The 14352-nt window shown below is 46.2% G+C and overlaps 1 protein-coding gene across 2 annotated transcripts in view; it reads right to left on the bottom strand.

Moving 5' to 3' along the window:
• Window positions 1-3537: 3537 nt before the first annotated feature.
• Nsf (N-ethylmaleimide sensitive factor, vesicle fusing ATPase) overlaps window positions 3538-14352 on the bottom strand; it is a 145288-nt gene continuing 134473 nt past the window's right edge. The window contains exons 18-21 of one of the 2 annotated variants that reach the window (XM_028882667.2): window positions 9189-9323; window positions 8026-8139; window positions 4928-4983; window positions 3538-4457 (exon numbers count right to left, since the gene is read on the bottom strand). In XM_028882667.2, the coding sequence (XP_028738500.1) occupies window positions 4436-4457; window positions 4928-4983; window positions 8026-8139; window positions 9189-9323 (327 nt within the window). In that variant the 3' untranslated portion in view covers window positions 3538-4435. Of the gene's footprint in view, window positions 4458-4891; window positions 4984-8025; window positions 8140-9188; window positions 9324-14352 lie in introns of both variants that reach the window. The other variant, XM_028882668.2, reaches the window with a different exon arrangement.

Raw genomic sequence — 14352 nt, 5'->3', positions numbered from 1 at the left:
TTGATACTAAGTCAACATCAAACAAGGAATTTCCAATATGGGGAAGAACAAATTTGGTCAGTAATTCATTCGCAGACTTGAACATTTTCAACATGTATGTTGATGTCTCAGATATTTCTAAAAGATGTGGCCCAGGGCTGGCCGGCCATTATCTTACTCCCCTCCTCACCACGTTGTCCACTCTGTCTGCTGGGGAATGAAGAACTGCCGGGCTGAAAACAAAGCTGGACCAGAACTGGCTGCCCCTGCCTCATGCCAGCTCCATATAACAGCTGAACTGTGGAAGAGGTAAGTAGGTTGGCAAGATGGTGTGTCCCACCTGGGCTCTGGACCTCTTGACACTGAAATTGTAGGTTGGTTTGGACAGAAAGAACTTGCTGGGAACTCTGAGAAGGACACCCACTCCTTGGGCTGGAGTTTCAGGAAGACTCACTTGAGGCCCTCATCCCATCATCTTTTTTTCATTGTTGTTGATGTTTTTGTTTTTCAAGATAGGGTTTCTCTGAGTAGCCTTGGCTATAGAACTAGCTCTGTAGACCAGGCTGGCCTTGAACTCACAGAAACCTGTCTGCCTCTGTCTCCTGAGTGCTGGGATTAAAGGCGTGCAGTTTTATGACTTTAGTTCTCAGACCTACCTACAAAACATCCCTGTAACAAGAAATCCATGGAATCTGTCTAAAGAGCAAAGAATTTATTAAGGAGAAAAACTCACTGTACAGAACAGAATTGACACAGGTTCTGGATCCAAGTCCCACGAGGGAGCAACGAGAGCGAAGCCTACCTGAAGCTCAGGTCTTAAGGGTCACTGAGAGGCCACGCCCCAGGGGCAGGTACTTCAAGGTCATAGGCAGGTGGAGCAGTTACCTGCCGCATCTCTAGGGTGGACCTGCAAGATCATAGACAGAACAGCTGCCCACTACACGTCCCTTTCAGTGTTTCTGGCACTTGCTTCAGAGAAGAGCTAAAGAGATTTTTCGGTTTTTTTTGTTTTGTTTTTCCTTTCTTTCTCCTGGTCTACCACTATTAGAAATAACAGTGACTTGCACTGCACCGTCAGAAAATGAGGTAATGGACTTCTGATGGTGGAGATGGGTTGCCAATACCAGGTCCCTTGCCTTACACCCCTCGGACCACAAGAGCCTCCTTTTGACGCATCTTTCACCCCTAGAAATCTTGTCCCACTTGTGAGAAGCACCTTAAGGATAGAGGCAGAGCTCCTGGCTTGAGCAGCTGGCCATCTTTTATTCCATTTCACTTTTCCATGAGGTAAATACTCTCGCAGCATTCTGGGTTTTATTTTTTATTTTTTTAAACCTACAAGATTGCCAAATAGTCCCTAGTCATACTTAGTAAGGCTATCTGTATCCTATGACCATCGTATTCTATTAAGGAGAATACAATCTATAGCTGAGCTTGAACATTAGTTAGAAACACTGGAAAGAGAATGTTGTAAGTTGTACGTGGTGGAGCGTGCCTTTAATTTAAGCACCTGGGAGGTGGAGATGGGTGGATCTCTGTTCTAGGCCAGCCAGTGCTACACAGTGAGACCTCCTCTTAAAAAAAAAAATTTTTTTTTTTGAGTGAAGAAAATGGGACAATATTGTGAGGTTTTATTCAAAGCAATATTATTCTGAAGACAGGCTGTTGAGTTTATGGATGAGGCACCAATTCAGGGAGAAGAGCTAGCTAAGGAGAAAGCTAGGAGAAGCAAGGCAAATGGAGTGAGGCTGATGGGTGGACCTGCTGGTTTTCTCGTGTGTTGCTGGGCATATCTGCACGAATAGTGGGTCTACACTCAGGAAGTGAGTTCAGCAGAAAGTACGGTGTTCCACTGCCATGCCTGGCTTAGCAGAACTTGGCTATCTCACCACTGATCAATCCCCAGACGGGGGCTGTCCACTATGGAGACTGTGCTAGAGAGTCACAAATACACGCCATTGCAATTCCAGAGTGGACACAGTCTCATTCTGCAGTGATGGCTATCCTGGCACTATGTAGACCAGGCTGGCCTCAAAGTTGTACTGATCCTCCAGCTCGGCCTCCGGAGTGCTGGGATTACAGGTGTGCACCCCCTTGGGGCTCCTGCGGACCACAGGTGTTATGGGCGCATCTTGATGCCATGGTGTGCTCGTGCTCACCTGGATGTCACTGGGGTGCAGCCTCAGCACCGAAATCCTGCCTTTGCCTTCTGTGTCTGGTCAGGTGGCTATGGATAGTTGACTCTGCTTCCGCAGGTCTGTTGATTAGGGTTTGATTATTAGACATAACTGAATCTCCTCCATAATTCCAGGATATATGATCAAAACTTAGAGGCTGCTCACTGTAATTTTTAGGCTACAATAAGACAATCTTAAAACACATTTTGGCTGGGCGTTGGTGGTGCACGCCTTTAATCCCAGCACTCGGGAGGCAGAGCTAGGCGGATCTCTGTGAGTTCGAGGCCAGCCTGGCTACCAAGTGAGCTCCAGGAAAGGCGCAAAGCTACACAGAGAAACCCTGTCTTGAAAAACAAAAAAAAAAAAAAAAAAAAAACAAAAAAAACAAAAACAAAAAAACCCCACATTTTGGATACTAACTACATACATATACATATATAATACATACATAAATACAAGTGCTGAGATTAAAGGCATGTGCCATCAGCTTGGCCTAAAACTTAGTTTATGTATTTTGCTTGCATATATATCTGTGTACCACATGTGTGAGTTAGAGACAGTTGTGAGCTGCCATGTGGATTCTGGGAATCAAACTGGGTCCTCTGGAATAGTAAGTGCTCTTAACTGTTAGCCATCTCTCCAGTCCCCTTAATACTATCCATTTCCTGTGCTAGTTATAATGGAATAAGGAGGGGCTTCTCTCCTGAGCCCCTTCTTCGTACAGTCCTGTCAAGCGATTGGTGCTGTTTGGTAAAAATACTGATCTACACAACATTTCAAGTATATTTACTCTTTATTGCATTCCTTCAATTTGCATTACACAATATAATATTTATCTTTTTCAATATAATTTTGGACAAAAACACAAGACATTAACTTCATTGAACAAGAAACATAAGTTAATCCATACACGGCTTTGTTGGGAGGAGAAAGGCAGGACCACAGACAACAGGGACCATGGTGATGGACGGGGACCACGGTACTGGCCACAGGCATCACAGTTTCACAACACAATCCACTCTTCTAAAGCCACAAAATAAGCCAGGGATGAAAACCCAAAACGAAGTATACAGACAGCAAGATTAGGAGATGATTTGCCTTCTACTGGGGGACAGTGTCAGAGTCATAGCCAGGTGCCCCTGTGGCATCCAGCCTCCTGGATGACTGCGGATCACTGTCTTTGCGTTTTTAGCAGCAGCGGGGACAGGGGCATGCTCCCTAAGACTCATCACCACAAATGACGACCTAATTAAATTTCTTCTAACCCACTGATTAGACAAATCACCCTCCAAAGGGCTGGGTGTGTTCCTCCTGTTTTGGAAGAACTGAACACACTGGAATGGATGGATATTCAAGGACTGAGAGAGGACTAGGAGGTGGCTTGTTTTGCTGGGTAATAGTGTTTTATTTATGTGCTTTAGACATTACAGATCACTTGAGATGCAGGGAGAGTAAATTATAAGCCATTCGGCGGAGGAAAAGGAAGAGGATGGTACTAACAAGCCTCTGACGTCATCCCAGGGAGCTGACCCACTTACAGTTGGGACACTAATTAGAGCTGAGAGGCTTGTAAATTATTTTAATATTTTTTTTCTGTTTAGAGATGTACAGCTTTCCATATGTATCTTTCATAAGGTTTTAACAGCATCTACCAAGTGGTAATGATTAGCATATCTCTTACCACAGAACAAATTAATTATACTCAGGGCATATCACAGCCACCACAGGAATGATGGGACTTCCGATTAGGAAAGCTCTCCTGATTGCAACTTGGAAATATCTCTGAAAATGATTGAGAACAGCATCTTAGACATTCAAAGCCTGCTTCTTCAGACAAAGATAATAACCCATTTTGTGGAAGAACCTCTTAACCAGATACCCAGCTGTTAGCACGGAGGAGCACTAAGTGAATCCCTCGGAACTTCCACCTTCGCTCTTGGTCACGTGTAGAAGCCTACCTTCTGGTAGACCAAGTGTTTTCTAGGGGTGGGCGTGGTGGGAGCAGCGTGCACAGGTGCAGCGTGCCTCCCACGTAAGCAGGAATCATCTTAGCTAGCATGGGCGGTGAGCACAGTGGTCTAAAGCAAGTTTACACCTTCCAGGAAACAGTAGGATATCTCAAAAGCACGAGGGAGTTCACTGCACTAATCATGCAGAGCAAGTGTGTTGAGGGTGGTGAATGTGTCACTTAGTCCGGTGTCTTGAGTACGACGAGTGACGATCCCAGGCCATCTTTACCTTGGTCACTTCCCTTGGTCACTGCTGTAAACAGTCCGTTTTCAATCAAAGTCCAGAGGGCTACTGCAAAAGAAATTCCAAAGCAGACACAAAACCATGAGCTCTTCCAAAAAAAATTCACCAAGAAATCACTAAAAGCTTCCTGTTTTCTCTACATTTTCCAACATGCATTTGCTATTTGATGGGCATTTTCTAAAAGAAAATGGTCACAGCTCCATGCATTTTAAAAGCAGGTTCCAATAAATATGTACCCTCAAGTTTTCCCTGTGCTGTGACAAAGAAGCTTTGAGAAGCAGGACAAGGAGGGCAGACGGACAGAACAAGGAGGGCAGACAGACAGAACAGCCCCACTTCCATGCTTGGTCCCTCAGACCTACAGCACAGGAAGACGCTAATACATGGGAACAAGGTTATGTAGGAAAGAGACCACCAGACTCGTGCTCTGCAGTGCATCAGTGCTCAGGGCAAGCCCTGGGACCCCACAGATGGGGACCTACCTACAGTGGGTGCTCCTGAGCACGGCGTATACTTACGCGCCTTCTTCTCTCAAGAGGGCCAAGAACTTCCTCACTCGGTACTCAGGATCCATCTAAAATCATCAGAAGAAACAAAGAAGACCTGTTGATGGCACTTTTCATTAACAAAACAAAACAAAACAAAACACTTTTTTCACACCAGGGCGAGGCTTGGTCACATGCTTCCAATGGCACTCAGGGATGTGTTACCTGCTCCCTGGCCAATGTTTGGAGGCATAACAAAGCAGCTTATGTTATTTGGAAGCCAGCGGGACTTCCCAATATGGAGAAGCCACTGGTCATTCATGGGCACCTCAGCCAAGTGCTCCCTTGGCTATTTTGGTGTGAGGAGGAAAAGCATACCGGTAGGGCACCACCATAAACTAGACTCTGGTCACTCATGGGGGTCCAGACATGCTTGGATGCTGTCAGGGTGCTATGACTCGTGGAGTTGAAATGATATCTAATTCATACATCTTACTGAAGGAAGAAGACAGAACTTGAAGAAACCAAATTGAGGCTGACTGAGTGACCAGAATACAGCTATGACTTGCACATACTCAGTGACCTGGCTTTCTTAGCTGCAGTGTCCTTTTGGGACTGGTGGAGATGCCACCACACTTAAGAGGGCAGAAGGTGCTGATGGGCTCTTGGGACACCTGGTCTCTGGCTGCCAGTGTGCCACAGGCCCAAGACGAGATGGTGGGTTTTGATCCAGGAGCTCGGTTGAGTCATTGTTATTAATTACCTCTCTAAGCTGTCATTTTGTATCCAATTTACTCCACTTTCTTAAGTGTATGGTATTCTTAGTAAATATGGTATTCTTATTGAGACTTGAGGTGACCTGGAAAACGATCATTACAAACAAGCATCTCTAATTCCTTAGTATGAATTTTTATTGTAAGAAACACCTCACTTTGAAAGCATGTTGTAGGGCAGAAGTCTGTTCCCAAGAGGAACTCCCTGCCCTCTAGGAGCAGCTGGCAAATGCTACGCTGTGCTCTACGCTGTGCTCTACGCTGTGCGCAGCTGCGGGCAACTGTGCAATCAAATTCCCCTCCAGCCACTTTGTAAAAAATTCTCCCCTCTGTCCCCAGCGAAACATTGAACAGAAGTTTCAAATGTATCAAAGTTAAGGGGTCAGACTACAAAGAACTAGGAAAAAGTGCGAACAGCTAACAAAAGAACCATTTTTCCTCTTTGGGACTAGAATTACACATGAATCGGTTGTCAAAGTTCTTTCTAAAAAATGGAGCTGGCTGGAGCTGGCTGTCGTCAGCACATGCAGGTCTTTGCCCATTAACTATATTTAATATGTGTGAGGAACGACTTACTGACTTGCCTGTAGCTATGGAATTAAAAGTCAAGAGAAAGGGAGGAAAAAAGTAATCTAGATAAATGACTTTATTCCCTCAGGTGACATCCAGTCAGAGCAGATCCTCAACACTGAGCAAGTTTTAACAAAATCGGGTATGGCGAGCCGAGTGAGCATGACTTCCATTCTGCTGAACTACATGCCTCTCTACTCGGGCTCAGCTCCTGAGGCAGATCTAAAGAGAAGTCACTCAGCTGCACGGAATCCATTTGACGTGAAGGGGTTCAAACCCCAGGCCTGTGAAGTGTCAGTCGCTGAAGATGAGGCCGAACACGCCACTCTCACTTTCTACCCCACACACATAAGAGGTATTAACTTGATCACTGAGCTGCAGGCATCCCAGGAAGAGGAGGAAGGGGGGGGAGCAGAAAACCTCGCATAGTTTCTTCTATGCAATTATTTTCAAAGATCGTACTGAAACTGAAAAAAAGAAGGTAGTGTTGACTTTCTGACAGATTTATCTCGTCTCAGGGACAGAGCCAATACACCTGTATGTGCGCCTTCACCAGGAATAAGCCTGAGCACAGCGTTCAGTCTATGGTCTAATTTACTGCTCATAATGGAAAAGACATAAATCCACTTAGAAACAGTCGCTGGAAGCTCGGGAAACTCTTGGTGTCTGAAAACCACAAAAATTTAATTTTAAATTAAGTTTATCAGAGAAAAGTAAAATAATTCTCTCCATATTTCTTATTTATTGGCCCTAGAGCTTCCTTCAGCTGTAAATGTGAATCTGAGAAACCCCACTGCTCACACTGGGAAGGGCAGGGCTGCCCAGTGACGCACAATGCTTAGAATAACTCCAATCTATCTACTCAAGTCTGGGGATGGATCACTCATTCACTCATTCACATGCCCATTCATTTGTGCGAGGGAGTGCTGAGCTGGCCCTGGGGCCGTGCACAGTGGGTGGCAGCCGAGGAGTGTGAACACACAGACCTTAGTCTGCACACATGTATGATGTACATGTGTGCATGTGTACAGGCACATGGAGACAAGGAGTTCCAGAAGAAGGGAGGGAGTCGTGGTAGATACCAGGAAGTTCCAAAGTAGTCTCCTCTGCCTGTGACAGGATGTGATAAGGGCAGTAGGCTTGGGCTGAGGTGTTTACGGCAGCCTGGATGCTTTAACCGTACAGCAGTCTGCACGGGACTTCTAGGGAGCTAAGCATGGTGGCGCACGCCTTTAATCCCAGCACTAGGGAGGCATAGGCAGGCGGACCTCTGAATGTGAGGCTAGCCCCGTCTACATAGAGCACTCCAGGACAGCCAGGGCTCCACAGAGAAATCCTGTCTCAAAAAACAAACACAAAAATAAAAAATGAAAGAAATTTCTAGGAGTTCAGTCAGGGGACATAGACAGGTCACATCTAACCTGTACAAGTCAGTGCGTCTGTCCTGACACGTCTCCCAGGCTTTTGCAGTCACTTGCTGACTGTGATGTAGAGCTCCACAGCGGACAGTGTGTGACCAGCACCACAGCGGAGAGTGTGACCTGCGCCAATTCACTGACAACCTGTGGACATGGCCTTCATATTCTCTAGATTGCTCTTTGAAGTCCTTTCTAATTTTTAGACCTAGTAACTCTCCACATTAAAATTAAGAGTCACACTATGCTGTTCTCATTTGTCTCTGAAGATTGAGGATGGCACCCGTGTCCCTGGGCCCTGGCAGAGGATCGAAGGTCCTCTTGGTGTGCCACTGCCCCTCCTGTGACTCACCCAGAGAAGGAATCGCCTTACCTGCAGGGACATCTCAATCAACATTAGTAACTTCTTGATTCCTATCCAGACCTTCTTCCCTTTGACTTGCTGAGCAATCGTGGTGCGTTCCTTATCTTTGAAGTTGCCCAAAAGCTACAAAAGCAATAAACAATAATAAAGACACTTACAGTGCACACACCAACACACGCTTAAGTGACCAGTGGGAGGAGCTTCCTGAATGGGATGGACTGACCTTCCTAGCCATGCGTGACCATACAAGGGCAAGGCCTTATTCCATAGCCCAGACTCTCCTCAAACTCATGGTAATCCTCCTGCCTCAGCCTCCCTGGTGCTGAGATTGCCTTGTCTGGAAGAGACATATCTTAAGCTGTTTTTCTAGAGACCTCCAGTAAACTTAGAGATATTTGCTGGGGGAGAGCAGCTCCAGTCTTATGATAAATACAAGTTAAATGTGTTAGCCTTCCTTCCTAGGAACAATCTGTATGTGTCAAAGTAGACTGACTTTTTCTCTTACCCATCCCAGCTACAAAAGGCTGCTCAAACAGGTGACCCAGAACTACTTCTCATACTGACTTCCGCTCTGTGGGGAGCACACAGCAACTCTAAGTGATGGGACCTTTAAGAAGCCTCCCTGACTCTCCCACACTGAACGACTTACATCACATTTTCCAACAGATCTCATCCAGTCATTTGTGCACATTAATATTAATCAACACTTAATGAAAGACTCAGTGTTTAAATTAAAGGTTTTAAAAATTAAGGAAACATTTCTACGTTATAAAGTTGTAAAGTTTGGGTAGCTTTTTTTGTAGTTTCAAAGGATTTAATCCTTGTTCTGGTTTATTAAATGTAAAGAAATGTGCTGCCAGCCATTGGGAAGAGACAGTGATGACCCCCTACACTGCCCCCATCTGAGGCCCTGTCATGCAGTCTGGAGGTGTCACCTGCTGGGAAGAGAGTGACTGACCCCCACAGTCTGTGTGCTGCCCACACCCATCCGCTCTCCTTTGCATCCGTCCTCTCTAGCTTCTGAAAAGCATTGAAGATAACATCCCAGGGCCCCCACATTCCAGCTTGATGTGCCACTGAATGCCCGTTGCTATGGCTGAGGACCCTTCCTTAATTATCTCAGGCCTCAACTCCTTTCTGATGAACAGTTTCTAACAGCGACTCATCTTTACCTCCAAAGCTTCCAGCAGCTGCTCTCCTGTGGCAATGTTGGGCACGTGGATGGTGGTGCTGAAGGCATTAAGCATCTCCATTTCCTGAAGGACATCTTTGCGGCTGGTGGTCCCGATGATGAGAAGCTTGCGGCCCTGGTTACCGAGAGAAAGATGTGTTACAGGGCACAGAAAAGGACTAACGAGGAAACTGGAGGAAGCTTGAATGATATGAGCAGAATCTACTTATTTGTGTATGTGAATGAGCAGGCAAAACACACAAAAAAACAGGATTTTCCAAATAAAACTAAATAAGGCATAGATGCCACAACTCAGAAGCAGTAACAATGAAGCAGGTCCTTCCCACTAACGCCAGCAGACAAGGGACCAGTAAATTGGGGAACACCAAACCAAAGCCGGAGATACCGAAGTGTATGGTACAGTTCCATCCTCAAGTCAGAATGGTGCGGGTGTGATCCGAAATAGGGCTTTTCTTTAGATGGGGTCTCACTATGGCTAGCCTGGAACTCAATATGTGGACTAGCTGGCTCCTAACTCACAGAGATCTGCCTACCTCTGCCAGCTTGGTCTAGATAGTGAGTTCCAGGCTAGCCAGGGCTGCATAGTGAGACCCTGTCTCCAAAATAAAACAATCCCCTCTGCCTACCCCCCAAACCTCCAAAAACTTCAGCTTGGGCTTTGTATACACTATACCATGAATTGTCAACAAAGCAAGACAGATTTTCTCAATCTCACTCGCTGCTTTTGTCCACTATATGCCAAGAATAACAATGCACCATCACGAAGTCCATAAGAAACAAAGTGGAAGGCAGAGTTGCAGCTCACTGGTAAAGTACTTGTCTACACGCATAGAGACCAGTTCAAGTCCTAGCATGTGTATGTGTGCACACATAAACACACCACACGCACGCATGCACACACGCACGCACGCACGCACGCACGCACGCACGCAGAAACCCTCCTGACAATATTAACTCCTTGGTTCAAAAGATGACTGTATAAAGATTCCATGGTAGAAATTTATTTATGATATATACAAATTAAAAACTAATCATTATTACTGTTCAATAAATCAACTAGAAAAAAGCCTATCAACCAAAAAAATCAAACGCTCATCAACATACATTTGCCAAGTTCCTGAATGACTGTGGAGTGACCTTGTATGGAGAGGTAGAAAGATAAAAACACCAATGAACCCCCCACACGATGCTACGTGGAAAGGAGGCATATCCTACGGCAGGCAGAAACCTGGCAGGAGAAGCTGTGCTCTCTGTGGGGAGGAGTCCGCAGGCCAAGTCTGCAATGGGTGAGCTGAAGAGGAGCGGGAAAGACACTAAGTCAGACGGAGCAGAGGTCCAAAGGCAAAAAAATAACAAAAGCTGGGTACGGGGGTAATCACACTCACGAACACAGTTACATGTATTTCAACTATAACAAAAAAGGCTTCTACACTAAAAAAAATACATTAACAATAAATTCTAATGCTAACTTTGGAAGGTTCCTCAAAGCTAACAGAAAAAAGCTGGAACGGTCTCATTACAATTGTGACTGTTGTTGACAGTATCTGGCTATGTGCCCAGGCTGGCCTTCAACTCCTGAGCTCAGTGATGCTCCTGTCTTGGCTTTCTGGCTCATACTAACTAAGGAAATCAGCTGCTTTTCTCCCCTTAGGTTCCCAGCATCCTCTGCCCAGCTACCTCATCTCTCTCCTCTCACAGAGGAAAACATTGGTCTCCCTAAAAGAGAGGCTCTGTAGACACCTCTTGCTCACTACAGAAAGCTGGACTTTAATGGAGAGTTCTTCTATTTCCCCTTCCCAGGGTGATCCATGTGTCCCTTTAGGGTCCTTCTTGTTAGCTGGCTTCTCTGGAGCTGTGGGCTGTAGTCTGATTATCCTTTGCTTACATCTAGTGTCCACTTATGAGTGAATACATACTATGTTTGTCTTTCTGAGTCTGGGTTACTCACTCAGGATGATATGTTCTAGTTCCATCCATTTACCTGCAAATGTCATGATGTCTTGCTTTTTTAACTGCTGAGTAGTACTCCACTGTGCATATGTGCCACATTTTCTTTATCCATTCTTTGGTTGAGGGGCATCTAGGTTGTTTCCAGGTTCTGGCTATTACAGGTAATGCTGCTATGAACATAGTTAAGCAAGTGGCCTTGTGGTATGATTGATCATTCCTTGGATATACGCCCAAGAGTGGTATAGCTGGGTCTTGAGGAAGACTGACTCCCAATTTTCTGAGAAACCACCATACTGATTTCCAAAGTGTCTGTAATGGGGATGAGGGGGACAATGGAGGATGGGGGGTGGGGGATGATAACATGAGGGAATGAGATGGTCCAGCTGGAGCAGGGACAGAGTGGAGGAGTAATGAGGGAGATACCATGATGGAGGGAGACATCATGGGGATGGGGAGAGGCCTGGGGCTGGGGAGGTTCCCAGGAACCCACAAGGATGACCCCAGCTTAGACTATTAGCCATAGTGGAGAGGGTGCCTGAACTGGCTTACCCCAGTAATCACATCATTGAGTACCCTAACTGTCATCATAGAGCCTTCATCCAGTAACTGATAGAAGCAGATGCAGAGATCCACAGCCAAGCACCAGGCCGAGCTCCAGGAGTCCAGTCGAAGAGAGGGAAGAGGGATTCTATGAGCAAGGGGCATCAAGATCATGATGGGGAACCTACAGAGACAATCAAACCAAACTAGTGGGAACTCATGAACTTTAGACCAGCAGCTGTGGAGTTTCCATGGGACTGGACTAGGCCCTCTGCACAAGGAGACAGTTGTGTAGCTTGATCTGCTTAAGGGCCCCTGGCAGTAGGATCAGGACCCATCTCCAATACATGAGCTGGCTTTTTGGAGCCCACTACCTATGGTGGGACACCTCACACAGCCTTGATGCGGGGGGGGGGGGGGGGGGCAGGGGGGCAGGGCTTGGACCTGCCTCTATTGAATGTACCAGGCTCCGATGACTCCCCGTGGGAGGCCTTGCCTTGTTGGAGGAGGGAATAGGGGGTGGGTTGAGGGGGAGGCTGGGGGGAACGGGATGAGGGAGGAGAGGGGGATCTGTGGTTGGTATGTAAAATGAATAAAAAAATTCCTTAAGAAAAAAAAAAGAAAGCTGGACTTTCTAATCACCGCCATCTTCCTCGAGCAACTTTCTCTACAGCCACGCCGATGGCTTCCGGGTGCTGAAAGATCAGGAAGTGTGGGGTAACTTATAATGGAGACGCTAATTTATGTTTTGCCTCTCTTCTTGTTTAACAAGACTGCAAACACTGTGGAGAGGTCACGACCCAGGCAAGCTCAGGCCTTGACTTGTAAAGCATCATCTTTAAGAAAACACTGAAAAACATTACCAAATAATTAAATTGTGCTGGATCGTTTTGTGTATTAATTAGTGGTAATGTTCATCTGGGAGTGTTCTCGTGGAAAAACAGTTGCGGACGCACTAATGTAAGAACCACACTGGGTCTCATCTGAAGGACAGGGGCCACCACAGTCATAGGAGTGGGGCTTTAGAAGAGGCGGGTTCCGTCCAAAGGGGAAATCTATCTTGCTAATATGTGGCTACGGGTTTAAAGCCCACGGTGCCCAAACATGTCCCATGGAAGGGGGACACAAAGCAGTGGTGACCTATTTGGGGGCAGGGAGTCGCTCCCAGCATCCTCTACTGAGATTTGCTGGTCCTGACGAGACACAGAAAAGGCCTAAATAAAATGACTATCTGCCAATCGGATTACGATGAACATTGTTCCAAGGTTAAATAAGTATTAGTTAACCAAGTCTTAGTACTATAAGGAGCAACTCAGGTGAAAACATTACCATGAAAAAGGCAGGACTCAGTCAGGTGTTGATCCTTCAAAACCCACTTCTTTACAGGCCGAAGAAAGAGCCAAGCGCCAAGCAACATCTAAGCCTTTTGCCACACAAAGGGCTAACCAGATAATCCACACCCTTTCAGAGATCTGCCATTGATTGGCCCCAATCAACTGATTTGTAACAAAAGTTCATGTGGAATAAAGCTTTTTTTTCTTTTCCTAAATAAAAAAATGCCACCAATATAATAACCGCAGTGAAATGGAAGGGCTGGCCGCAACCCTCCAACAAAAGTGAAGTCAGTTATGCGGGAAAGAAAGGCTGTTCTTTCTTACCATTCAGTGCAGCAAATACAACACACCCTCGGTAAGAAGCATTAACCCGGAACAATCGGAAACCCTGGGATGGATTAAGAAGTGAGTTTAAAAGCGAGGTTCAGATCTGCCATGTGTGATGGGCCTTAACCTCTATTTCTGATGATCACAATCTGATGTTTTTGTAAAAGAGTGAAAAAGAAATGTCAGACTACTAGGAATTTGTAAACCCGGTGAGAAAAAGATGAAATTAACATTCACTGATTGGAACATTAACAAGAATTTATTCTTTTTAGGTATGCGAAAGACGAAATTTAGTTTGCACCTCCAAAGCGACTGCAGCTTAGCTGGGAAACTGGACGGTCAGCACAAAGGGGCCACTACCAAGTCACATACCAAAGAACATTCTGTGGCGATGGCTATGGGGCCTTGGAGGAGCGGGGAGTGTCTCGGAGTGGGGTAACCTGGAGCAGCAGCACAGGGCTGCCAGGCCAGCGATGTGGGGGCACTGACAAGGCCCTGGAGGAGCAGGATAGACCTCTAATGCTACCAAACCCCATGTCGGTGGTGGGAGCCACAGTACCAAGTCTCTCTGGAGAGACGAGGGCAGCCAGTGGACGGGAGACTGGGAATGCTAAAGGAAGGAAGAAGAAGAATTAACACGGAAATCAGGGGAAACCAGAGAAGGGCCTTAGGGGAAAAGGACTGTGGTGGAGAGAGAGAAGGGGCCTGGCAAGTGTCTGCAGGATGCCCTCCTCTTGTGGCCTGGAACATGGCAGCCACATGGATACCATGCCAGTTCTGAGTAAACCTCCCCCGAAGGAGAAGGTTTACTTACACATAATGGGGGTGCTTTTGATGCCAGCCTGAGAGGTAAAGGGGGGAGCAAGGGAGTTCTCCTGAAGGCTGGGTAGCCTGTGCCTAGAAAAGGGACTAGCATCATCATTTGCAGCTGTGTGACAGATGTTGGGGGTAGATTATCTCAGCACCAGACTCCTCCTCAACCGTTAAACCGGG

The sequence above is a fragment of the Peromyscus leucopus genome, chromosome 8b (assembly GCF_004664715.2).
Source record: "Peromyscus leucopus breed LL Stock chromosome 8b, UCI_PerLeu_2.1, whole genome shotgun sequence".
Lineage (NCBI taxonomy): Eukaryota > Metazoa > Chordata > Mammalia > Rodentia > Cricetidae > Peromyscus > Peromyscus leucopus.
The sequence above is the reverse complement of the archived record's forward strand: the minus strand, read 5'-3'. Positions and strand labels throughout refer to the sequence as shown.